The sequence below is a fragment of the Drosophila gunungcola genome, chromosome 3R (assembly GCF_025200985.1).
Source record: "Drosophila gunungcola strain Sukarami chromosome 3R, Dgunungcola_SK_2, whole genome shotgun sequence".
Classification (NCBI taxonomy): domain Eukaryota; kingdom Metazoa; phylum Arthropoda; class Insecta; order Diptera; family Drosophilidae; genus Drosophila; species Drosophila gunungcola.
In genome coordinates this window covers 17188205-17213486 of record NC_069139.1, presented here as the reverse complement: position 1 = coordinate 17213486, position 25282 = coordinate 17188205, and the positions used below count along the sequence as shown (strand labels likewise).

Sequence of the window (25282 nt, the reverse complement as noted above, 5' to 3'; positions counted from 1 at the left end):
TAAGGCTCAGATCCCACATCCAACCCCGTTCAAAATCGAAATAGTTTCTGTTATTGTACAAGGTACATATATATTTTGATATATATCATATGGTTACCTAAGTATTTTCTGGTTTCATTAACTTTACAGCACTTTGGGGCATAGACGGTCGATGAACAATAAATACATTTTAGTTTACTTTAGGTTTCATTTATGTAATAATGCTTAAATATAATCAAGTCTTTTAACAATGCGCGGGTCTGGCTTTAGGAATACATATAGTATATATATAGCTTAAGGAATGCGATTGGAATGAATCGGTATTAACAATGGTGTTTGTCTTTTCGGGGTAATACTTGGAGATGGGTTTTAATGTTGGAGGGAAAGCCAACTACTGTTCCTCGTTGATGACTTCAACTTGCGTGGAGCCCTCGGACATGGCTAGGGTGGGCATTTCTAGATCGCTGTCAATGCCTAGGTGTTCTTCATCGTCCTCCTCGATATCCTCGTCATCCTCCTCTTCGTCGTTGTCATCCTCATCTTCTACTTCATCGTCTTCGCATTCTGGCTCTCCCATAGTCTCCTCCACATCGTCGTCTTCTTCCCCATCTCCATCAATATTCTCCTCTTCGCTTTCTAGGATTTTCCGCTCCGTTTCTGGTTCAACCGACATCTGAGTTTCGGGAACGGCACCGTGCTTAGGCTCCGGTTCACTTTTAGCTGCCTCAGAAGTTCCATTGGCCAACTCGTTGGCGGTTTTAAGCAACACATCCGTTTGCTTGCGCAGCGCCCGCATTACCATCGTATCCTGCTTCAGCTGGAACTCATGCTCCCGCCGCGCAATCTCCTTCTGCTGCATGAAGAAGTCCTGCAGCATCTCCTTCTGGGCAGAGCGCATCGCGGTGGCCAGTTGGGAGAGCTCTTTGGCAAACAGGTCCTCCTGCCGCTTCTTGCGCTGCTTCGATTCTTCCTCGCTGGTCTTTTTTTTGCTTTCTTCGCCTATGCCAGATTGAGATCGAATGCCTTTCGGAGTCGATTCGTACATATTGGAGCTGCGCTGCAGCTTAACAGGCACTACTGGCATACCCATGACCGGACTTTGACCCAGGCGACGCTTTCGCGGCTGGAGCTGCTGGTGCTGCTGCGGGGTCAACTGGTGGGAAGACATCATGTGAGCCTGTCTGCTGGTGGAGGCACCACTTTGTTGCCCGGCCATCGGATACTTGGGCGGCGGTCCACGGCCCAAGAGAGCGGCCATCGGCGACTGTGGGGGACTGGACGTGACCTGATCCAGGTCGGGAATCATCCGCTCCGGCCGCAGCGAGTAGCCCGTATCCCGCATGGGCACCGTCTTCATCCGCATGCCCGTCGGCTGGACACTGATGTCCCTGGGCAGACGTAGTCCGGGTTGGCTGTTATTCGGGTTCTGCTTGCGGGGTAGCATCAGCTTGCTGTGCGGATGCACAAAGTTTATGCTGCTGGTGCTCTGGAGCGGCCATGGATCGGCTCGCCTGGCCCGGACTGGGTATCTGGTGTCCCATCTTGGTGAGCGTTGGCGGAGGTCGATCAATCTGCAGGATGCCATGAGTGGGGCGTCGCAACTCGTCCTTGGCAAAGGAGGCTACGCGCAGTGGAGGGAGAGCGGAGACCGGGGTTGATGAATACGGCAGATCGTCGTCGGTCTCGTCCAGCGCCACAGGAGGTGGCGAGGGCGATGCTGGTGCCGTGGGCGGCGGCGTGTTGGTGGTGTCCATGCCCAGGTCCATGTCGGGTTCATGTTTCACGGACACTATGAACGGCAAATGGGGGACTTCCTCCTGGTCGTGATTGTCGGTCTGGGAGCTCTCTGCCTCGTAGTCAAAGGCTTCCATATCTGGTTCGGACACCATGTCTGGCTTCTGAGACGTCTCATAGCCTGAAATGAATAAGCAAGTAGTTAATAGTTAGAACTTTTATTGCAAATTAAAAGTTATTGAGTTTTAGGAAATCACAATGAACAATAAAATCAAAATTTAAAAAAAAATATGATAATTTTTCACTGATGTCACTAACCATTCTCTATTAATTTAATCAAATGATTAGCCTGAGTTTTTATGTTTAGTGTAATACGTTTATTTGTCTAAATATCAAAAAACTGAGTACTGGGACAACAAAATTGCCAACGCCACTCACCTGTATCGATTGGCTCTGGTTTGATGGGTCCCAGTCGGAAACCAAATATGGGATGCTCCACGCCCAGGATGTCCTCCTTGGGCTCTTCGCCAACTGTTTTGGTGCTGTCCATCGAGTTGCCGCATTCGCTGAGGCTGCCGTTGACATTGCTGCTGCTGCCGCTGTAATTTGTGTCCCTCAGCATTCGGCAGAGCACGCGGTACACCTCCTCCGGCACCACTTTGGGCACCCCGGTGCCATGACGCGTTGTGGTGTTGTACGTGGACTTGAGGAACTTCCACTTGGTCCAGATCTGGATGCTGGACTTCTTCACATAGCCCTTGCTGCGCATCACATCCTCGATCTGCCGGAAGACGTGTTCGCTCTTCATGTTCCGGTCATTTAGCTGCTCCAGGGCGTTTAGATTCTGCATAATGCTCAGCATCTCCAGCATCTCGGCCCGGCTCCACAGGTTGCGTTCCGGCCGAGAGCTCGAGCTCATGGATTCGGACTTGCCGGAACTGTTGGCGGAGTAGGGTGGCGACAAATGCGCTTTAATGCGCATGGGCGTTAGCAGTCCGTCGACATCGCCCACCACTCCGTTGCCAGTGGATGCCGTGTGCAGGAGGTGGTTGACGTCCTGGCCGCTCGTTTGATGGCTCGGTATGTGACCTTGGCTCTGACGCATGTTTTGCTCCACTTTGCTCAGCAAACGCATCTTCGTGTGAGCGGCCACCGTTGTCGGCGGAGAAGCGGAGCTTACGGGGACTCCTGCAGCTCCATGACTGCCAGACGACGAGGAGCTGTCATTCAGGCCCAGAAAACGTGGCATTAACATGGATGTGTCGTTGGTTGTTCACTCTTTGGATCTTCGAATCTCTGCAACGATTGAAAAGCAAGAAAATATTTCAAAATCGGTTTGGAAAACATTTTTGATGCCAAATAAAATATATTCAGAAACGGTTTTGACATCAGAACTTATAACCAGTGTTAGAAGAAAATTTCTTCAGGTTTTAAATGATGGTCGCCTTGCCATTTGGGTAAGCAAAAAACTAGAAATTGGGTAAAGCTAATTTTGTAGTTAAAATAACTTATAAGTTCTATGAGAGAACTCTTATTAATATTTTGACCACACCTTTTTGCACATCCAAAAATGATAACAAAAAAATATGTAAATCCACGGGCAGTTATCTACCTGATTAAATGATTTATTTTTTTAAGAAATTTCAATTTGTTTTTAACCTAATAGACAACTTTTAAAGCTCGATGTTCTGCAGATAAAACTTGTTTTTGACTCATAAAAGTTAAAATATATGCACAGATATAACAGGTGTTTCACTAAGTTTACATCATCATTTATATACTAACGAAACTATTTGGCACCAATTACTCATACAAAATTTGCCTCTCAAATGAGCTTTAAATTTGGCTTTAGAGTTTCCAATCTGAAAATCATCCTCCACTTAACTTTTGAATTAAAACCCACCAGATATTCTCTTGCAGTATGTGAAAAACATTATGGCCCTGTGCCAACGAAAAAAAAAATCCAGTTTTGGACTTTTTGTGTCAAAAGACGCAATCGTGGATTCGGTTATCTTTCGGTTTTTGTCTTCAGAATCCACCACCAACTTGATATTTACTTCCATGTACACATATGTTTGTGTGAAGTTGACGTGTTTCCAACTGTTTAACACATTCCAAAACCCATCAAAAGTGGCAGCTCACCGTCGACACGCTCACCAGTAAGCAACAAATACACGAAAAGAGCTTACAAATCTAAACCGTCGAAATATATATATTTTTTATCGATTTTGATTATTTCAAAACGAATAATGGCCGCAAAGAAAACGTAAAAAATATTCTCTCCCGCACACACAGATACAGCCGTAAAGTGAAGCGAGCCAAGTGGAACACACTCAATAACAGAACATTTTCGAGATAGTGATTTCCAAATGCAAGTAAACAAGATAGCGTTAAATATAACGTAGAAATACGAATTTTAAGAAGTGATTACGCAGCGTACGAATTTGGAAGATACTCAGGGAGAAGAAATGAATGGAAGGGGCAATAAGAAAGTGGCGGGTTGAAACTAGAATTGAATCTCAAATTTTGAGTAATTTTCCAGCGCCTCAAGATTCGCACAGTGGTCGGGAGTGGTTTGAAAGCGGTTTCTTGACCCGTTGTTTTTAGAACGCTGTGTCAAGCGATTGGGTTTCAAAAAAACTATTCATTCTGGGCTGCCACTCTATACACATATTCCAAAAGCGGAAATGTAATTGCCAACTTAATTTAAATCGCTTGTGGGCACTGTAATGCGAAAGATACGATAATAAGCTGTTAGGGGGAGGGGATGGGGGTTTTGGGAGAGAGAGCCGGAGAGAGTAAACTAATTCTTTTCGGTTTTGGGTCTCTCTCGTCTCAGCTCGGCTCACCCACACATGGAAACTCACGAATTTACGCTTATTATGTGCAGTTGAGAATTTTTCAAGAAAAGAACAGAACATAACTGCCGAGTTTCCCACAATATATTTTAGTCCATTGACAAGTGACTTCGAAGCTTTTGCGCTAATCAGTGTTGATAAATTAATGCACATGCCTGCCAGTTAGTTTTGAATTATTCGACTTGAACTATTTCCAAAGCAGAGCAACACCTTGCACACCAAACACGCACACTCGCAGGCACACACTTACCAGCAGCAGCGCAAAGAGAGCGGCGAGAGAGGAAGTCAGAGAGAGAGAGACAGAGAGAGAGAGACTGTTTTCCAATTTCAAGCGACGAAACAAGCCAAACCGTCGCCGTTAACGACGATTTCAATACTAATTTCAAAACTCGAAAAAGCGACGAACGGGCCTACAAAAACCAACTACTATATACACATGCATGTACCGTCCACCTGGGGCTGTGTGCGTGTGCGCCTCGGTTCGGCTTTATATATTCGTTATTCGGAAGGTACAAATAATGGTTATGGTCGCTAGTTGTTTTTGAGATTGCGAGAGATTGCCGGAGAGACAGTTGCCTATTATTTTTTTATTTTGCCTTTTCTTCTTTCGCTGCCATTTACGTTTTTATTTCGCTCTTTTTTTAAGAACGGGGTTATTTCGGGGAATATATAAATTTATGGGTTCGCGCGCACACACGCGAAAAAAAGCTACAGTTAAATGTGGTATACACATGTTGAAATCGAGTATAATGATTTTTCAAGTTCTGTTTTTTGCTTGTTCATCGCCATTCACATTAAAATGAAGAGGCAGTGAAAAGTGTCATACTATCTTTTAATTTAATGATAACGATTATTGTCATCTCAGAATAGAGGGATAGTTTGTTATATAATCAGATGATTCGAAGGTTTTAAACTTTAGACTAAGGAAATCCAATAGCTGATTCAGCCAATTTGAATACAGTTTTAAACCAGTTTGACAAGTTTTGGCCATATTCAAAACTTTTTGCTTTTCCCAAACGGTTTAATAACAAGCAACTTTAAAAATAGGGTTGGGCATTTTAAATTTTTGCGTTTAGATACTCTGAACCTATAGAAAATCGATACTTTAAAATACTGAAATAAATTACAATTTTTCTCTTATTCAATCATATTTGTTAAAAAACTTTTGCTTCCCACTATAAAAGCCTTAGTTAAGGGTACGTACAATCGCACTTCACTGTATAAACATGCTTTTTGTGTAATGAGGCAAGGATATCAAAACCGATACGCAAAGGATTAGCGTTGTGGGAAATACATAATGTGTTTGAATATCCTTGATACAGGTGAGAAACAACCCTTTTTCGACAATATAACAATGCACATACATATGTACTTAGTTGACCTGCTGAATACTTGTTCTGAAAATTCCCATTCAGCCGAGCTTCCTTGAAGTTTTCGGGGTGGCAGATGCTGAGAATGAGTATCTCGTGTTGAATCTGAACGCCATGTGCTAAAGTCGAAACTAGATTTACAAGTATTGAGCGCACTGAAATGAATTCTGCGGCTGCGGGGGGATTTCGAGTTTCGAACTCGAAGAGCTTCCAGAACAGGAAACTTGAACTCTACTCCATGGATGAGCAGCAGAGGCGCTGGGAAAATGCGGAAAACCTTTTTTTTGCAACTGCATTAATTACGCGTCGCACGAGTTCCGACAGAAAAAAACACAAGATTTATCAGCGTTATATGGTAAATATATAAATGAATGAAGCGCAAGGCCAAAATTTGCTAGTAATGTAATGTAGAACACAAACATAGTCATATAATGCAGCCTATATTGATATTTGCTTAAATAGTACTGTTTAAAGGAAAAAATAGTAAAGAATTTTATAACATTCACTTGCTGCTCAAAAGTTTTCTTCACGATAGATCTCTTCAGTGAATAATTTTAATTTATCAGTTTTAGACTTCGATTTTTCCTATTGCCTATAGCTTCCGCATTCGCAAATTTTTGCTATCGATCGAATTATATCGGCTCACAGCCCTCACAGCTGTTCGGTTTTTTTTTGTACCAATCTGCAGTTCTGCGGAGCAATTATTCTACATAATTAAATTATTTAAAAAGAAGAAAAAATCTAGCGTTGGAAAAGCTTTTACCAAAGCTATATAGAATATTATATTTTCAGCTATATATATATATTTTTTGTTTGCTACATATATAATACATTAATATCCGATTACAAATAAAATAAAACCTTGATATTGGGTGGCCATTATATTTCAAAGTGCATTCTTGTAACTTAAAAAACAGAACTAAATCTTTTTAACATTTTTATATAGATTTTCGATTCGTCCCGTTCCGACTCATTTACTATCTACAATAGACAGAAGACTTTTTCCAAACTTTTGTGTTTGTAGTCTCATGACAGATTCGCTAACTCTCGATTAAACTTTGTATTAGCTGTTTATTCTCCTAAGGTCCTTACCTGGGTGTCAGTTCTGAGACCAACTCCTGTTTTCGGCACCTAAACGGATTTCATTAATGCTCGTTTGATACATATTCACACACACAATAGATCTTTCGGAGATTAGCTTTGGTTTAAAATAAATATAGACAAAGTTTTTAAATATTTACCAAGTATTATGTAGTTTTTCCTTTTAAGTTTGCATCGAAAAGATACAAGTAAGGGATATATTTCTATCACTAAAGCTAACTATTTTCTAAGTTGTTAAAATTTAAATGCATATTTTAAAAGTTTAATAAACGGTTGATAACGGGCCATATCGATTATAGCGAAGTTATCGAAAGAACCGGCATTGTGCAGCCCTGGTTTGGGTTAGTCGCGAAAACTATTAGGAATGTCGGGGTCTCCGGTAAAACGACCGAAAATCGGTAACAGCGACTGTCTGTCTTACCTGCAGGTGAGTTTGGCTCTTCCAGGAGGCCTCCAACTAACCGATGCCTTGCCTTCCAGAGCCTGGGAGATGTTCCGCCAGAGGACGCCGCCCTGCAACTGGCCCAGCGAATCCGGACGGAGGAGGAGGAGGCGGCGCAGGCGGACACGTGCGGCGGCGCCAACCAGGCCGCCTTAAACATTAGCTTTCGCGTGTACTACCACATAGTGCACAAGTATGAGCTACAGGACAGACACTTCGAAGATCTCCCCCAGCGTTTGAGCTGCGTGCAGCCCACTGCCTTCCTGATGCTTCAATCGGTTCTCCTCACCGACCACTGGAAGCGACTGGATGCCTCGCTGCTGGAGGAGAAGTGCACCACTGCCATTATCGAGGCACTGCGCCAAAACAGTCCCAGTCTGATGGCCGTGCTGAAGGCCACCAACCTGCTGGTGAAGAAGTTCCCCAAGCTAAATCTCCTGCCCCTGCGATTGGAGCACTTCTACCACTGCCTGCAGCGCCAGACGCAGACTGGATCGCGCGAGGAAACCCTGACGCTGTACAATCACTGCTGCAAGCAGAAGGAACGGGCCTTCTCCTACTTCCGCCTGATTGTCGAGTTCTGGCCATGGACGAATCGCAACAAATATTATCTGCTGAGTGGGGCACTCAACTCGTATCCACTGCCGGAACTCCTGGCCGCCACCAATCAGAGCGAAGAGGAGTTCTTCAGGGGACTCCGGCTCAGCCTGAGCTACAAGGGACTCCGGGCAGCCAGCCAGTATCCGGTGAAGAGTCTGAGCAACCAGCGTTCACCCGAACTACTGGCCGCCAGTGTGGACCTGCTGCTCAGTGGCAGCGTGGCGGAGATCCAGAACTTTCACTCGCAGTGGTTCCTGCGCATCCAGCAGCGCGATGTTCTGTTCGAGCTGCTGCAGGCCAATCCTCAGATCGTTGAGTTTCTGGCCTGCTCCGAAGATTTGAGGTCGCCGGCAGATCAGTTGCGCCTGATCCTGATCTTCAGTATGTTTGCAAAGGAGATATATGCCGCCTCAAAGCTGCACTTTTTCAAGATCAGCACAGAGCTGTTGACAAATTGCAGCCAATTGGAGACGGAAGCGCAGCTGTTGGTGTTTCGATTTCTAGTTGATAACCTGGGGAACTTTGCCGTCGAAGATTGTCTGGAGTTTTTCCACAGCTTCGTCGAGCGACATCGCAGCCTGGAGAGTTCAGAGTTTCGGAACACGATGCTGGGCAAGATGCCTACAATTATTAACCACACGGCCAAACATTTCCATAAGGTACTCAAAGCGGACAGCGGTGTGGGAGGCGATGCCTTGGCGCAGAACATCAAGCGATTCTTCTCTCACTTGCAAAAATTAATCGAGCGGGACATCCACAGTGATGTGTATCAACCAAAGATATTTGCCCTCAAGCTGCTGGAGATCCTGAACCGGTCGCTATATGCCAAACAAGTTGCAAAGAATGCCAAAATGTGTAGTCCCGAGCAGAATCAGCGGATGGGGATATACCTTCTGGAACAAGGAGTTTTTCGGCCAAAAGACATGGCACAGCAGCTCTTTGAAACCCTTAATAATCCACAAGGTTTCGATGATGCTTTGGAGCTGACGGTGTCCCTGCTGATTCAGATGGGGCAGATGGACAGTGAAAAGTGCGTGGAGCGGTGTCTGGAGCTCTGCATAACTTCAGATGTTGATGAATGTTCGCTGGGGTCACTCTACGCCCAATTGGCGGTTACAAATGAACAGTCCGGTAGGAAGATATTTAATGAATGCCTGAATCGGCTGACCAACACACTGGATTTATTCTTGGACGATCCTTTGCGAACCGCCAAAGACAGAGGCCATCTTTTCGGCTATCTTTGCGGTTTGGACGAAGTGGTCAAGGCAAAAGTTCCGGTGGAGTCGCCATTAGAGGACTTGTTGCCGCTGCTAGAGCGCATTCTAAGCGGCATCCTGAAATTCCTTAACTTAGCCAACGCCCGACGACAGGATAAGGCCGCAACGGCAGCTAGTTTCCAGGACATGGATGAAAGCCTACAGCTGCTGGTCAGCGAGAGCTCATTTAAGTCCGTAGACGAGGAGGAGGCCTGCCGGAAGTACTTGCTTATGAGTTTCTGGCTGACACTAAAGGTGGTTAAAAAAAAAGGGTTTATCATAAAGAAACTAAACTATAGTTCAATCTTTTTAGGGCTGTTGCGATCTGGCCACCAGCATTGGGTGTTCTCTACTACAAACCACTGCCCACACGGTGAACTCTGAGGCGCTGCGTCGATGCCTCGACATCAATGTGTCCGTTCTGACGCTTTGCCGACATAAAGGAGCAATCGAGGCGGCCGGTTTGAGCATTGGCAGACTTACCCGTGCGATTACCAGCTGTTTGGAGAGCAACGATGCCGGTTTCCAGATGCTGCACGACTGCCTGGAGAGAGAACTGCTGACTGAGAGTCGCCAGGTGAGCACCACACGTCGTGGTGCCGGCTTTGCCATAATGTTTTTGCACGTGCTCAAGAACGACAATCCACGGCAGCGGCTGCTCCTGCATCGAGCTGTGCAGCAAATCCTTCAGAGGCTTAATGGAGATCGTTCCGCGGACAATGTTTCCTTGGATAGTAATCACGACCGTTGGGAGGCGCTGGTGCTACACTATCTGTGCGTTCTGGTGCGCGACACAGAACTGAGGCCAGCCATGAGCAAATACTACAACGAGATTCTACTGGTGGCCATGGAGCACATCGACAATCCGGAGTGGACCATCTCGAATGCGGCACTTCAACTGTTTGGCGCCAATCTGGGAAAGCTTGTGGGCCAGCGCCAGGCCACGGAGTTCGAGACACGTCCCGCTTGGGAACCCAGTGAACTGGACTACGACGAGTTGGGCTGCCTGCTGCCCAAGGCCTGCGAGCACATGTTGGAATGCTGCGACCGCCAGGAGGTGACCTCCTCTATTATACTCTTTCTGGCCTTCCTCTCCAAGGTGGAACACTTGCGAACTTCAGGTGGCAAGGAGCCAAATCCCCTGCTACTCCGTTTCCGCCGATTGAGCTGGCGTTTGTTGCGGCACAAGTGCGATCAGGTGCGTCAACTGGCGGCCACCTGTTTTGTGCGTTCACACGAGTTTCGCTGCGATCTGCCAGCGGCGCTGCTGGTCAGCGCCAAATTGGCGGCAAATCTCGACGAGGAGAACTTCTACGAGGGACTGATCTACACCTTGACATCCGGGGTGCTGAAACTCCAACACGAAGCACGACATGTGTGGAGCGCGGGCCGTCTGGAGAGGTTCTTTGAGGAGCTTCTAATATCACTGGAGGTCACGGAGCGAGTGCGTCGCTTCAAGCCGTACACACTGAACGTGTTGTTGGAACTGCTAAAGCTGTTGGGCAGCGCGGATAAAGCGGCTCTGGTCGAGTCCCTCGTCTAACATTAGCTAATTTAGTTTTATCTAATCTAACATTAAGCCAAACAGTAATATTTCCTTGTCAACGCTTTTTACAACTATTCAAATGACGCATTTAATGTTTGTACGCAGTAAACCAAACGAAAGTATCTACCAAACGGAGATTTCTAAAATAACGAATGAAGTGAGGGATGAACTATCCGCGAGATCAACTAAAACCGTCGCCGGTCTCCTGCTCCATGGCCTGCAGCTGCTGCTTTTCCAAAGCCTCCTGCGCCATCTGCTGCATGGTGCGACTGAGGATGTTGCGCAGAATGTGCGGCTTGCAGTGCTCCTCCAGCCAGGGGATAATCCCGGTGGTTAGCTGCTTAAAGTTGTCCATGGGTATGTGCTTAAATGTCTCGAACATTTCCTCCATGATGGCTTGAAACTGTGGAGGGAAGTTAAGCACGAGTGGGGATATGGAGCCTGGGGTATACCCCTACTAACCACTTGGAACTTGGCCTCATCGGTGAGGCGTGCCTCCTCCGGACCCGGATTCGCCTGCTGATGCTGCAGCATGTTCTCGTAGCCGTTCTTGATGATCCGCAGGGCAGTAACCTCCTTTTGGAGCGCCGATCCCTCGTCCTCCTGCTTGAGCTTCTGCTGGTTGAGGTAGCCAATGTACTCGATGGACTTCTGGAGGATCAGAGCCTTGCTGAGCTTGTAGCCGGAGGAGTCATTGGGCTGACAGCGCGGCACCAGCTCCTGCAGGCTGTCGTATCCCTTCTTGATGGCGTCCCGCCGCTTCTGCTCCGCCTGGGTGTGCGCCTCCCTGCGGCGCTCCTTGTAGCTCAGCGTGGAATTGGCCGCCGTCGAGTGGCGGGCATCGCCGCTATCGTCGTCGTCGTCTGCGGAACATGAGACACAAGCAGACCCGAGACAATGTAATAAAACGCTGCTGATAGCGAGTAATTCAATGCCAATGCTTTATCAGCTGCCCCCGCTCCACACTCCACTCCTGATCAGCGTGACATCTCGCCCAGCATTTGAGTACCTGAATTGTGGGCCGAGGAGTTCGGCGTGTGGGTGCTGCCCGCACTGCTGCACCGCGAGTAGTGCTTGCTGCTGAGATCCTGGTCGTGCTCCATGTTAAATACGTCCTCTTTTACTCCCGACGAACTGTTATTATCGCTCATTGTCAACTGCGACGTTGTGGAATTCCCAAAACAAAAACACCAGCGAAAGGGTGACCGTTCTGCGCTATCGCGAAATGCTTTCTGCCTTCTGCACTTTGGTCACTCTTAAAACAAGATGCGATAGTTTTTATAATTTGTTATAACCAGTTTTGTATGCTAAAATTATAATAACTGACTTTTAAAACTGATACACTAACTTGTTTGATTCGACGGCATAAGCTTAATATAAGCAAATTTTGTGGGATAAATACATATAATTTTATAAATAACATGTTTTAATATTAATATATGTTTGATGTATTTTAAATATTTATAAAAAAAAGTTGCATATCAAATTTTTTCATATTTAATACAAATCATAATCAATTTAAAATTTAAATTGAACGGTTCCAAAAAGTTCAGACTTTAAGCTCTTGTTGCAGAGTGTTAGAGATGGCAAAATTGGAAGATAACCGATAGTAATATCGATATAATTGCCAGCTCTACCGGCCCCGGATGACTTTTGCGTTTTTTTCTTGTTGAACTTTGCCGTCGTGTCGCTTTCTTTGGGGGATATTGCTTGAAAGAAGCTATTTTTTGGGCTATAATTTGTGATCGGAGGACGCACAAGGAAGCAATCATGGGCCTGCTGTACGCGCTGCGTGTGAGGATCATGAACTTCATGATATTCTTCCTCATCATCATCCTAATCCCCGGCCTGCCGCCGCGCACCACCTTTCCCTTCAAGGAATATGTGTAAGTGCACCGTCCAATTGACGTAATTCGCGGCCTAATCCTTGGAGATATCTTTGGCCCACACAGTGTGACCCCGCCCAAGGACCTGAAGGGCGCCCTGGAGCCGAACTTTCACCTGGATGGCGCCGAACGACTGCTGGAGGGGCGGGTCTACGGCCCCGAGTGCCTGATAGCCCGCAACAACGAGATCTACACCGGCATCCATGGCGGTGAGGTCATCAAGCTAACCTCCAACCATGTCACGCATGTCACCAAGATCGGCCAGCCCTGCGGTGGGTATTTAAGTGCTCAGCAAGGAGTAGTTTACAATGCTAGTTCCCTTTACAGAGGACATTTACGAGGAGTCCAGGTGCGGCCGTCCTCTGGGACTGGCCTTTGATACGCAGGGCAACAACCTCATCATCGCCGACGCCTACTACGGCATTTGGCAGGTGGATCTGGGGTCCAACAAGAAGACCCTGCTGGTTTCCCCCGCCCAGGAGCTTGCCGGCAAAACCATCAACCGTCCTGCCAAGATTTTCAACGGCCTGACCGTCGGCAAACAGGGTGACATCTACTGGACGGACTCCTCGTCGGATTTCACTATCGAAGACCTCGTCTTCGCCAGCTTTGCAAACCCCTCGGGCCGGTGAGTTCATCGCGAATTATAGAGTTTACTCATTAATTGTCTAATAGGACCGGCTTCAGAAGTTTTAGCCACAGTAGACATTTTTGTAGGTCAAGCCGGTATAATGCTTGATAAACAAGATTGACAGATTATATTTGTCTAGTTTCTGGGTATTTCTCTATAACTTTCGTTTAACTTTGCTTTAGTTATAACTACTTGTAACTAAAGAACACAGAAATCTATAAAGATTAAGCTTTAACCACTTAGTTTACTACAAGATACATTAATTCGATTCTTTCCTGAGTCAGGTTCTCTTGTCTATTAAAATTTGAACTTGAGTAGTCTAGACGTGGTTCCAGTTACAGAAGTTCGACTGTAAGACGAGCCCAAACCGGTTTGTCGATCGGGTCTAATGGTCACTAACGGTCATCGCTTTCTTCTCCCTTCCAGTCTTTTTAAATACGACCGCTCGAAGAATGTGAGCGAGGTGCTGCTGGACGAACTGGTCTTCGCCAACGGCTTGGCGCTCGGCCCCAACGAGGACTTCATCGTGGTGGCCGAGACGGGTGCACTGCGTCTGACCAAGTACCATCTTAAGGGAGCGAAGGCCGGCCAGAGCGAGGTGTTCGTTGATGGACTGCCCGGTTTGCCAGACAATCTGACGCCCGACGCCGAGGGCATCTGGGTGCCACTGGTCGTGAGCTCGGACAGCGAGCATCCTAATGGCTTCACCCTGTTCACCCGCTTCCCCAGCGTTCGCCTGTTCCTGGCCCGCATGCTGGCCTTGTTTGAGCTGCCCTTCCGCTACCTGAACAGCGTTTACCCGAACAAGTTCTCGCAGCGATTCGTCCACTTCGTGGGACACATGGAGAGCATCAGTGTGCTGGCACCCAAGCGCACTACTGTGGTGCGCGTGGACTGGAACGGCAACATTGTGGGCTCCCTGCATGGCCTTGACAAGTCGGCCTCGACGGTTTCGCACGTGCTGGAATTCCAGGACTACCTGTTCCTGGGATCGCCCACCAATCAGTACTTGGCGCGTGTGAAGTCGCCAAAGACCAAGCAGCCCACGCTCAAGGTGCGCAATGTGCGCGTCGAGGGCGACGGTCTGGAGGCGTCCATCGGTGTGCCGCCCAGCACAACCACGCCCAAACCGCAGCCCAAGGCGGTACCCAGCACAACCACGCCGAAACCCACCACAACTACGACAACAACCACGCCAAAACCCACAACAACGACGACCACCAAGAAGCCAACGACCACCACCACCACCACTACTACTACAACCACTACACCCAAGCCAACCACCACGAAGCCGCCGACAACTAAGCCACCAACTACTACGACAACAACCACGACAACTCCCAAGCCAGCTACGACTACAACTCCCAAGCCGGCTAAACCGACACCCAAGCGTACAGTGCCTGAGAAACCGGCGCCCGTGGAGGAGGAGATTCCCGCGGACACCAAGCCACCCAAGAAGGAGAAGCTCAAGGTCATTAACAAGCAGGGCGTCAATGTGGAGCTCTAGGATCGCAACATCTGTCGCCTACTGAGTTTATCGGGGTTATTCCCAGACGCGAGATTAGTTTGTTCACGTAGTCAAAGCCCATTCTGTTTATTATCTTTCCCTCCAACCTCTCAACTATTTTTGGGGAATATCCAGCCAGGTCCCTTTTATTTATCATGCCCCAAACTCAGGCTAAAGGGCCAGTTAATTTTAGTCGAAATGTAGCTAAATACTGACTTGCCGGGATGCCTAGCTCAGATGGTCCTCAAAGGGCAGCGCTTTATATGTCTCGGTTTTGCATATAATTCTGTTTTGCTTAAGCACTCTATACATTCCATTCTCTTTCCCAACCGAAAGTGCATTCCATTTAGTTAAGTTTAAAGTAAACAATGCCTCTAAATTGTTGAAAGCGAGCAACTTTTGATTTTGTACTGATATTTTCTTATTTTCATTAAAAATAAAGGTATTTTGTAAACATAGACCTAAGCGTAATGAGGTTGGTTGTCTTAGAGTAGCGTTAAATTAAGATTAGCTGGTAGCTATCACTTGGTGGACACCGATTGGCTGATCTTGGGTCGGCTTGGCGGCTCCTTGGGATCCGTCCAGGCCCAGTCGGCATAGTGGACGCAGCGGCCCAGCTCCTCGGAGTACAGCTGCGACTGTGGACAGCGCTGGAGACGAGCCCGTGTGCCCTGCTTATCGCACACCCAGTAAGCCGTGGGATCCCAGAAGTTCCGGAACATGCGGTTCATCTCCTCCAGACCCTGGCAGCCGGGTTCGCCATTGTGCTCGTGCGACTGGCGCTTCTGGATGGGCAGATGGGCTGATGCGGTGGCCATTTCTTCAATGCGTTTTTGGGCTTCTGAAAACGAAACCAGAGGTAAGTGTTAGTCCACGATAGTTGAGCGTGATCAGCGCATAAATTTACTATAATTCTTGGCAATTGTCTTGCCCCACATATTTTACTCAATTTAATTTCCCTTTTCTCTTACCTTGTGCTATTTCTTGGTTTTCTTTTTTTTAACGGCTAGCAACCTGTTGCTTGCTGTCGCTGAGTTATTTCACTTCTGATTTGTCATACCGAATCATTTCCCGCTTAAATACCATTCCGCCGAACGACGCCGTCGACGTCGACGTCCGCTGCTTCCCGATAGCGTTAGAAATGTCTGGTTCGAGGGCCGATGTCGGGTAACGAGCAATTTTTATCTATGCATGAGGCTCACGAATTTGCACTGTGCGCGGAAAACTGAATCGCCTTCATCTTGAGGCGCCCCACGGGTGTGTGGGTGTGGGGGGTGTTGGTTGGTGTTTCGCTGGGTGGCCGTGTGTCACGTGTAGCCTTCGTGTTCTGGGGAATACTCCCGGCGAGAGTTATACACACCAACGCAGACGGCCATATATTTCGCACAAAAAACGAGCGCAAACATTTGGTGAAAAAATTAGGTAACAAGCTCTCAGGCTGAAACCTCTTATGCACTGAAAAAAATAGTCAAATAATAGTTTTGTACCGGAAACCTTATTCCTTTATAAATGAATGATCCCTCAGTACAAAATAAAATATATTAAAGTATTTTGTATTTAACAAATCGTTTGTAATATTTGTGCCACATTTTTTTGTAAACAACGAACATTTTGAATTTTTTTTATATATGAATGATAGTATTTAAAAAATACATATTATTGTCTATTATTTGAAATATTTGAAAATGTTTTGAAGAGGTTATTGCATAGCGTAAGCTAAATTTTAATATTTTAAATTGAGTTAAGTTTAAAAAATGCTTGAGATTATTAACCGATTAACAAAAAAAAGTTAAATTGAATACATTCTATTTGCCTTTTAACTGCTTATAATTTGATTTCAATTTATTAAAAATACGAACATATTTAATTGTTTCAATATTTGTTTCTCTCTGTTTAGACAACATTTTTTTTTGCCAATAGTTTCTTTTTTTATTATTCCAAGGGCCTGAGGTCAGAGGCCCGCCATAGTCCGTCGAGTAATGACGTCAGCAGAAAATGTCAACAAATGCATATAGTTTGCACACACTTGAATCAATGTCAATAAACCCCTGGAATCTAGTAATTGGGGGTTTAATGCGTAATCAGCTTCTATACTATAGTATCAGCTAGATCACGCATCCGCCGTGTGGACCGGATGACGAGCCCCTCTATTTTATACCCTAGTCAGTAACTTTCCCCTTAGTGGGAGGCACACGTTCGTGTGTCACCTCTCTGCGAAATATGAAGGCATGTGCCAACCACACTTTATCACCTAACGAGGTAATCTGCTTAAACCCAGACGATAATAATACTCGAGTTTCGTAGGTGTGTAAGACCAATAATTAATGGTCCGAACTCTATTCACGTGATCGCCCAATGGTCGGTGTCTTATAACATTTTTGCTGCCCCAAATGAGTTTGACCGCCGTGAAATCGAGAAATAAACCGGAATAAGCGGATCGGTAGTCTGGCGATTATGTGAGCACGTGAACAGCTGGTGGTCAAAGTCGCCGGGGCCTCCGGATCCCATGCTTTCTTGTGGGTCTGGCGATCGAGGCGTGCTCGATGTGAGGCATTTCTATAGAATAATCACGATCGAGTGGGGGGGTTCGCTAGATTGTCACTGAACTTCAGGGGAAATGCTCCAAACATGAGTCGGAAATTTCATGAAATTACTGAAGTGCTATCTCGGAAGTCTAAGCCGGGGAATATTTCATAATCGTTATCACAATATTGGAACTTGAAAAAGTTCTGGACTGAGTTTCAAAGGGTACAGAATTCATAAAATTGTATATATTCATGTTTATTATATAAATAACCTTCTTTGGACTTTGGGAAATTCGTCAATATATTAAACAAAATTATTTTAGCTATTGGTGAGGAAATGAGACGTCACAATGAGACTGCGATACTATTCTGACACTCTTTCAGTTTGAGTGATCTTTATTGGGATAGGTTGTACATATTTCACGTGCAATATATTTATTAATTATATATTTTTGGTTTTTATAATAATTTTTATATAAATATATTTAATATATTTAATATAAACTGGTTGTAACCAGTTAAATGTGCTGTTCGGTGAATTAACGCGTACGTCCACGAATTTTTCTCTTTTCTATAATGCTTGAAGAATTTCTCAAACAAGTTTGACCATTTCGTGTGTGATTTACTTCACATGGCAACAGGCAAGCACTTAAGCACATGATTTCGGAAACATAAGATAGGCTATACTTTTTCCGTTTCGTCACCATTACGCCAGGAGCACGTGAGTTGCGCGAGTGTCGCGTCAATCGGTGTGCTGAAAGTTATAAATATCTACTAATTGATTAGTCATACATGTGTATATCGTGGAATCGGGGCTTTCTCGTCTCTCTGTGAAATGACGTCGATTTTTATGGGTGCTTATGCGGTGGGTGTTGAAAAAGGTTTGTGATTGAATTGGTGGCTATTTCTCAGGTTCCAGCACTATTGGATTGAATATTTAATCATTTATGGCTGCAGTAGCAGTGCCACGCCCCCCAATATCCATTTCGAGGGGCGTTCGCGGGTCTTCAGGTTAAAGGTCCACACATAAGTATTTCCCCGCGATCTAAAAGTGGGCAAAGAGCGCCATCAGTCAATTAGAAAATGCAGACAATGGAGTGGGCGAGTGTCACCCACCTGGTCTTGTACAAAGGACACTCGTAGACGCGCTGCAGCTCCTGCTTCTCCTGGACAATGGACTTGATGTAGATGACGGGCATGGCGCAGAGCATCTCCTTGGGACGCAGCGCCACAATGGAGTTCAGTTGGCAGTCCCAGCTGGCCCCGTCCATGTACAGGTCGTGGACAAAGGCGCCCTCCATGGGCGGTAGGCTGTACGCAAGGGGGAGGTCAAAGGTCAGAGGAGGCGGAGCGCAAACAAACAACGGAGGCTAACAAAAAGCTATCGTGAATCGCGAATAAAACTCGAAATTAAGGCTTTCTAATGGATTTTTACAACATTAAATTATATTATCTCAATTTTGCAGTATAAGCAAATTGTTTGACTTCACTTTACAAAATCAGAATGTATAATCTTTCGTAACAGAAACCACAAAAAAAAAAAATTTTGCCACTCAACGCTAGATGTAGACCATTTATCATGACTCTTTCTAAGTCGTAATACTTTTTTACAAGAAAGGGAAACATTTCAGTAATATGGTGAAAAAAATATAAAAACAGATTTAATTCAAAATATTTTCTAAAGAGACCAGTTCAAAACCTGGTATCCAAGCCCATTTGCAACGAAATTTGATATTAAGAAATTGTTTGACCAGGACTTACGTGACGTCATCCTTTTGCTTCTTGGTGACGTCGCAGCTGATCAGCATCCGGTCCAGCGGAAGGTCGTGCTTCCGGGCGCTCTCCTGCATGATGGCGGTGAGGAAGCTCTGCGGATTGAAGAGTCCGCCCAGCCAGATGGCGCAGGGCAGCTTAAAGTCGTTCAGCCAGCCGGCCAGCTCCTTGATGCGGTGCAGCAGATCGGCGAACCAGGACTGCAGGCCCAGCATGCTGGGATAGGCCAGTCGAGCCCAAGCAGCCGGCACATGATCATAGAAGATGGCATGATCCAGACGCTCCATTTCCTGGGTAATGGTTAGTTCGCCCCTCAGTCCCAGCATCAGTTCCCGCAGCGATCGCTTGATCTCGCGGATCAGAGCGTTCATCCGCTCGCATTCTTGAAGGGCCACCACCACAAAAGGCGTCTTGCGTTCCACGCGATTGAGGAGAGCCTGCAGATTGAACTCGTCCTGCAGTTTGTCCAGAAAGTCGTCGATCATGATCTTCACCAGCTCTTCCCGCGGGGCTCCACAATGGGAGCTCAGCTCCGATTCCCTCGGCTGCAGTTCGAAAATGGTGCGCAGCAATTGTTCGGAGGCGGTGGTCAGGAAACCAATCTCGGCATTCGGATGGAGACCGTATAGCAGCGGGCTCTCCTCCGGCAGCATTTCCGTAATGTACGAATGATAGCCATCGAAGTCAAGATTCGGTGGAGCCGGGAAGGCAGGACACAGTTCGAAGTCCCCATCAATGAGGTCCTGCTGCAGCAGCTCCTCCAGATAGGTCTGGCACAGCCGGCGGTCCCAGTCATCCGTAATATGGCCGCCGTACATTATCTCACCGAAGAGATACCGCAGATCCTCCCAGGGAATCCGATTGCTGCCCTCCAAATAGTTGTGCAGCACATTTGCCGAGATGGTGAGGTCACCAATGTTGAACGGGTACACCTTGTTCCAGCCCTGCGGTCCAAACTTGCGCCTTTCGCCGGCCACCGCGTGGAAATAGCAGAGGGCGAATAGGATTGACTTGAACTCCGCCTCCTGGGTGCAAGTTTCCAGTGCGTCCTGCGAGAAGTTGTCCCACGCCTTATGCAGATTGGCCGCCATCCCGGATGGCGGCTCATTGACAACCTGTTGGGTATTATTTATTTATACTTATAACAAGTTAATTCTGACTTGACTTGGGACTTTTTGACGAACATTAAAATAGACATTTGGAATAAAACAAACAAATATCTGACTATTGAATTAAACATTTAATACTTAATATTCAAAGTATTAATATTCATTGTATTATTAATACAATGCATATTAGCTTCCATCTTTTAATACCAAAATATTTTTATTAATGTGAAAAATATAAGATTTTAAATAAATGCACTTTGATTTTAAAGTATTTTATTTCCGTTAAATAAAATCTGAAAAGAGTCAAACAAAAAATTTTAATTTTTAGATTTAAAATACAAAAAAGCACAATGATTGAAAAATAAAGCAAAAATAATTTAAATACAGTTTTAAAATAGAGTTTATCAGCGATGTCAAAAAATGTAATCATTATTTTAATTATGAGTTTTTATTTTTTTATATAATTGTTGTTAATTACTTTTCGTCACAAAATTTGATATCAAATATATTTTATGTTGAAAGTGCGATCGTCACGAAATTAATATCAAACAAATATATAATTTAAAAGATAAATTTTATAGTTAAAAAAATGATTTTGTCGGTCTCTGTTTGAAAGGAAAGATTATGTTTTATTAGCATTTTCATAGATAAAACAATACATTTTTTGAAATCTTAAGAATTTAGTAAATTCGTTTCAGAGATTAAAAAATGTATTACATACCTTTAGCGAAGACTCCAGAATGCCTTGTGGAATCACGTGGTATTGGGGATCCGGTGCAGGCTCGGCGCTTATAAACAGCCGGAAGCTGGACTCGCCCTGCGTCTCGCTCTGCAGGACGATCCGTTCGATGAGCTTCTCCAGCGTGGGCAACCAATTGACCACCAGATGGATATTCTGCAGGATGACCCATTGCTGACCGGACTCCAGAGCCTGCACAATGGCCTGTTCGGCCAGCAGCTCCTGTCCCTGGCCCAAGGAGATATTGATCAGGGTATCGGACTCCGAATGGAATCCCTGGCGCTGCCCGTAACGCTCCACATCGCGGATGGGATCCACACCGGGTGACAGGATGAAGAAGGCAGGCGTGGCTGCGTTTCAGCTCCTGGAAGATGGCCGCAAACGGCGGTGTTTGGATTTCGGCATACGAGCGACCCATCGTGTGCTCCACAAACTGCCGCATGGCATAGGTCATGCGATCGGGTCTGAGTGATCGGATGATGCACAGTTTCTGGAGCGGAGTGCGGTGCTTCCATTCGCCGGGAAACTGTTCCCGCTCCGGGGTTTCACTGGCCATAAACTTTCCGCCAGCGCTTCGTGTAGTTCTCCATGTCCTTGTCGATGCCATAGAAATGCTCAATCAGAGTCAAGGATTTGATGCCTCCCCAGGCACTGCGACTCACGAATTCCAAGGGGGACAAAGTGCTGGGATCGTGGGGGTAGCGCAGCAGGAAGTCCGTTTCGTCCTTGGCCACCTGTTCGGCGGCAATTAGGATGCGCAGGGTCATGTGCGAGGTGAAGGTCAGCTTGTCCACCTCGAAAAGTCCCCGTAAAGTGTATCGGTAGGTCTGCAGTGTAATGGAGTCCACCAAGTGGAGCACCCGGCGTTCATAGTTCTTCGATTCGGAGGCCAGGGCAATGGCCTGCCGGAAGACATGCATAAAGGACTTCAGCGAGAACTTGTAGATGGGATTTATGCGACTCAGATCGGTGAGCACGAAGTACAAAATAGCAGCCCTTTTCGCCGCCGATCGGTATATATTCCGGGTATCGTCGATCTGCAGTGTTGTGACCCTTGCCTCCCTCACCTTTGCCTCGATTTCGTCCACAGTTCGCTTGGTGTTTTCCAAATTGATGACCAAAGCATGGTCGTCCAGGACATTCTCGCCCGCCGAAGCCAACCTGGCCAGCAGCTCATCTTCCAGCGCCTTTAGGGATATTTTAAACTTGTTCTGCTGCACAGTGACCTCCGTTTTCATTTGCTCCAGATCTGGCCTTTCAATCTTCACCACCTCCGCCAGTAGCTGCTCTTCGAGTCCATCTGGGGTAACAGTAAAGTTGATTAGAGTGGTCTGCGCCTGCATTTCCGGCTTGTAGTGGGGATTGGCCATCTTGGTGTGTAGGATGAGCCGGAAGTTGCCATGGAACTCAATTTCCTTGTCGCCAATGCGCAGATATCGACCTTTTTTTATCAACGCCCTACTGAGCAGTGGCTCCAGAACGGTGTCCATAGACTCCTCGATTTGTTCGATGAGCACGGTTTCTCCCTGGGAGATACTCTTCTCCAGGGCCTCCAGGAAACCCTTTTGTCTCAGCCGCAAAACCACCAAGGCGGCGCCAAATCGTATCTTGATCCACTTTATGCCCTGGCTGGAAATTCCATTTAGATTTCACTAGCGCTAAAATTAACCATATACACTTACAGTTGGGGATCTATCATCAAAGGCCATCTGGTGGAGTACTGCAAAATGGTGGCATTCTCCGTGGACATTCGATCCATGGGCAGACCTTCGTTGTTCCAGGCGGCAATCTGAGCATCGTCCGAGAAAAGGGCCAAAGTATCCACGCCCTCAGTGTGCGGAATGTGCGGCTAGGGAGCGGAGGCAGTTGCTTTTAAAGTCCCAGTCTGATTTCGAAGTGAAAGTGCCCACTACTTACATCGATTTTGCGAAAGTTGGGCAGCCACATCTTGTGCTGCAACTCTTCGCGGTAGCGGCGCGTGAAGCAGCCCACGTAGGACAGAAACGAGGAAATTAGCAGTATATCTCCAGGCAGGGTTCCAATCTTGGCTTGCAGGCTGAAAAGGCAGTTGGGCCAGAGTAAGAAAAGGGGGTAAGTGAAAGGATAAGCTACCAAGTGCAGGTGGTAGAAGACAATACCCCCCCACCCCTCCCCGTTTGATGCTAACAAATCGTATAAATTACAGCACCAGGAAGATAGCTTCCGACATCCGCTGCAGCCTTCTCCTTGAGTCCGTGCTGCATTTAAATTTAAATGAGGGGAAATTGAAAAAATAATGATGTCGGATGATGAGGAGGAAGTAGCAGGTTGTTGCTGCCGCTTTGTAGCTGACATTCCCGATGATGCGCTGGGGGTGGGCTTAACGGTGGCATCCCGCCTCAAGTGGTTGCATAAATTATCGGAAATTGCTGCATGCCAACTTTCATTGAAATATTTGAGCTTATTATTATTATTATTATTATGTCAAAGCTCTGGAACGGGGATTTGCGTAGCAGGGAGCACTTTTTGCGTTGCTAGCATAAACTATTTTCAATTAGTTAACCGTCGTCATGCCCTCTTCCCCGCCAGACGCACTTCAACTAAAACGACAATGATTTATGCTCATTTATATGCGCATTCGTATGTTTAAAAGAGACTTACAAATGGTTCTTTGTAATTGAATAATCTAATAATTGCTCTCAGTCCAGAGCCTTAACAATGGCAACAAATGGGGATTTCAGCTTGCAGCAAAAAAATTGAAAAATACCCAAGATAGCATAGAAAAACATAAATTGTACAGTTTCCATAGATCGATATTGACAGCACCAACCCCTCCGGCAAGGAATTCAAACAGGCGCTCCTGGCTGCCAGTTCTCGGGCATAATTGTTTTTGCAGAAATATTGTGTTGAATTTTGGTGAAATACCTGACAGGTGGCATAAGAGCATTCTCATTTAAAACAGATAGTATTTTTCGAAGGCAGCTCGACCATGCCAACAGCTCCAGCAATAACAACAATAAGTTGGCAAACAAATGCAAGTATCCTGCAGGATCCATGTGCGTGTGTGTAATGTCATTGTCAAATATGCAGAAATTTATATGCAAGTCAGAGCAGCTTACACACACACACACACACACACACCTGTCCGAGAAGAGGACCCAGAACCACCCTCACAGGGTACAAACAATTTGCTGTTGTGGGTCAAATTATATTTTCATAAATATTTGAACAATTCTCGCCTGCAAAGTCGGACATGGGGTGGCCCAGAACGGAGGCTGTTGCTCCTTTTGCCAGTGCAATCAATGTCCAAGGACCTCCTAGACTCACACCCCCGAACAGAGCATAAATACACAGCCCAGCCCAGCAGCACAGTTGGGAACATTTTTCATTTTTCGTAATTCAATACGTATTTCATATGCATTTATATTCGGAATCCGGCTCCCTCGGCGATTTAGCTGCTGACGCTGCCCATTTGTGGCATTTTGTACGGGTTCGTGGTCGTGTGTGGCTTCTGCAGTTGTTTAGGTGCGAAAAATGCAGTACTTTCCGAACTCTTCCGACCCAAAACCCCATCATCATCGACGCCCTTTTCGGATTTTCTTTTGGCTTGCACGCGCACTCAATTGAATTTCAATGAATGCAGCCAGTCAATGGGCAGCCAAAGGTGTCGGAGTGCTCTGCGTGTTGTACTGTTGCACACATGTACATACGGACCCATCCGAATTGCCATTGACATCTATATGAATTTGATTAAGCTTTTTTGCCCCTGCTTATTGCATGTGGTGTGATGGTCTATATAATTGATAGGAGGGCACACCATTGCTTTCGAACACGTTTCAATGGAAATGCATGACCTCAAAAGGTTGGATTTTCATTAGTTCTCTTATTCAAATGCCATTAAAATGAAAACTTCTGGCACAAGTTTGTTGATTATTGCTAAATTTACTGTTTGAACAGTAAACATAGCTATATTTGGCAGGAAAGAAAAGAAACGATGATGGCAATGGTGAGAGCATTTATTCATAAAGTGTCCCAATATTGGTATGATTTTTTGGCTTCACATTGCAGGTTTTCATTTTTTTTATGTAAATCCGATTTGTATAACAAAATTAATCTGTTTTTGGTATTTGTGCTTATAAAAGCAAGACAAAAAGCGATTTAATATTCTTTGATACATTTTTTAATAAACATAACTAAAATGTATTTTTAATAGTAAAAGATGAAAATTCTATAATATTCATGAAAGG

At 45.8% G+C, this 25282-nt stretch overlaps 6 protein-coding genes across 6 annotated transcripts in view; 2 read left to right on the top strand and 4 right to left on the bottom strand.

Moving 5' to 3' along the window:
* Positions 1-44: 44 nt before the first annotated feature.
* On the bottom strand, positions 45-4938 carry LOC128251913 (uncharacterized). The gene is given in 4 exon segments (XM_052979171.1): positions 45-1474; positions 1476-1894; positions 2152-3009; positions 4822-4938. Coding segments are annotated over 3 exon segments (2340 nt in total). The 5' UTR covers positions 2969-3009; positions 4822-4938; the 3' UTR covers positions 45-370.
* Positions 4939-7326: 2388 nt separating this feature from the next.
* Positions 7327-11015, top strand: LOC128251912 (uncharacterized). Its single transcript, XM_052979170.1, has 3 exons — positions 7327-7469; positions 7523-9595; positions 9654-11015. The coding sequence occupies exons 1-3, from the start codon at positions 7407-7409 to the stop codon at positions 10881-10883; spliced, it is 3366 nt and encodes a 1121-aa protein (XP_052835130.1). The 5' UTR covers positions 7327-7406; the 3' UTR covers positions 10884-11015.
* LOC128251916 (max-like protein X) lies at positions 10949-12112 on the bottom strand. The gene is made up of 3 exons (XM_052979174.1): positions 11896-12112; positions 11349-11749; positions 10949-11289 (listed from the first exon to the last, which is right to left on the bottom strand). Exons 1-3 carry the CDS (start codon positions 12035-12037, stop codon positions 11068-11070), a joined length of 765 nt encoding a protein of 254 aa, XP_052835134.1. The 5' UTR covers positions 12038-12112; the 3' UTR covers positions 10949-11067.
* A 403-nt stretch (positions 12113-12515) lies between these two features.
* Positions 12516-15368, top strand: LOC128264015 (adipocyte plasma membrane-associated protein Hemomucin). The gene is made up of 4 exons (XM_052999302.1): positions 12516-12772; positions 12839-13044; positions 13100-13400; positions 13830-15368. The coding sequence occupies exons 1-4, from the start codon at positions 12657-12659 to the stop codon at positions 14908-14910; spliced, it is 1704 nt and encodes a 567-aa protein (XP_052855262.1). The 5' UTR covers positions 12516-12656; the 3' UTR covers positions 14911-15368.
* Positions 15308-16035, bottom strand: LOC128264022 (uncharacterized). Its single transcript, XM_052999307.1, has 2 exons — positions 15882-16035; positions 15308-15751 (listed from the first exon to the last, which is right to left on the bottom strand). Exon 2 carries the CDS (start codon positions 15726-15728, stop codon positions 15432-15434), a length of 297 nt encoding a protein of 98 aa, XP_052855267.1. The 5' UTR covers positions 15729-15751; positions 15882-16035; the 3' UTR covers positions 15308-15431.
* Positions 16036-17996: 1961 nt separating this feature from the next.
* LOC128257858 (dynein beta chain, ciliary) overlaps positions 17997-25282 on the bottom strand; it is a 37799-nt gene continuing 30513 nt past the window's right edge. The window contains 8 exon segments of the mRNA XM_052989077.1: positions 17997-18480; positions 18552-18746; positions 19197-20323; positions 21039-21413; positions 21415-21618; positions 21620-22685; positions 22739-22905; positions 22974-23112. Coding sequence (XP_052845037.1) covers positions 18381-18480; positions 18552-18746; positions 19197-20323; positions 21039-21413; positions 21415-21618; positions 21620-22685; positions 22739-22905; positions 22974-23112 — 3373 coding nt within the window. The 3' untranslated portion in view covers positions 17997-18380.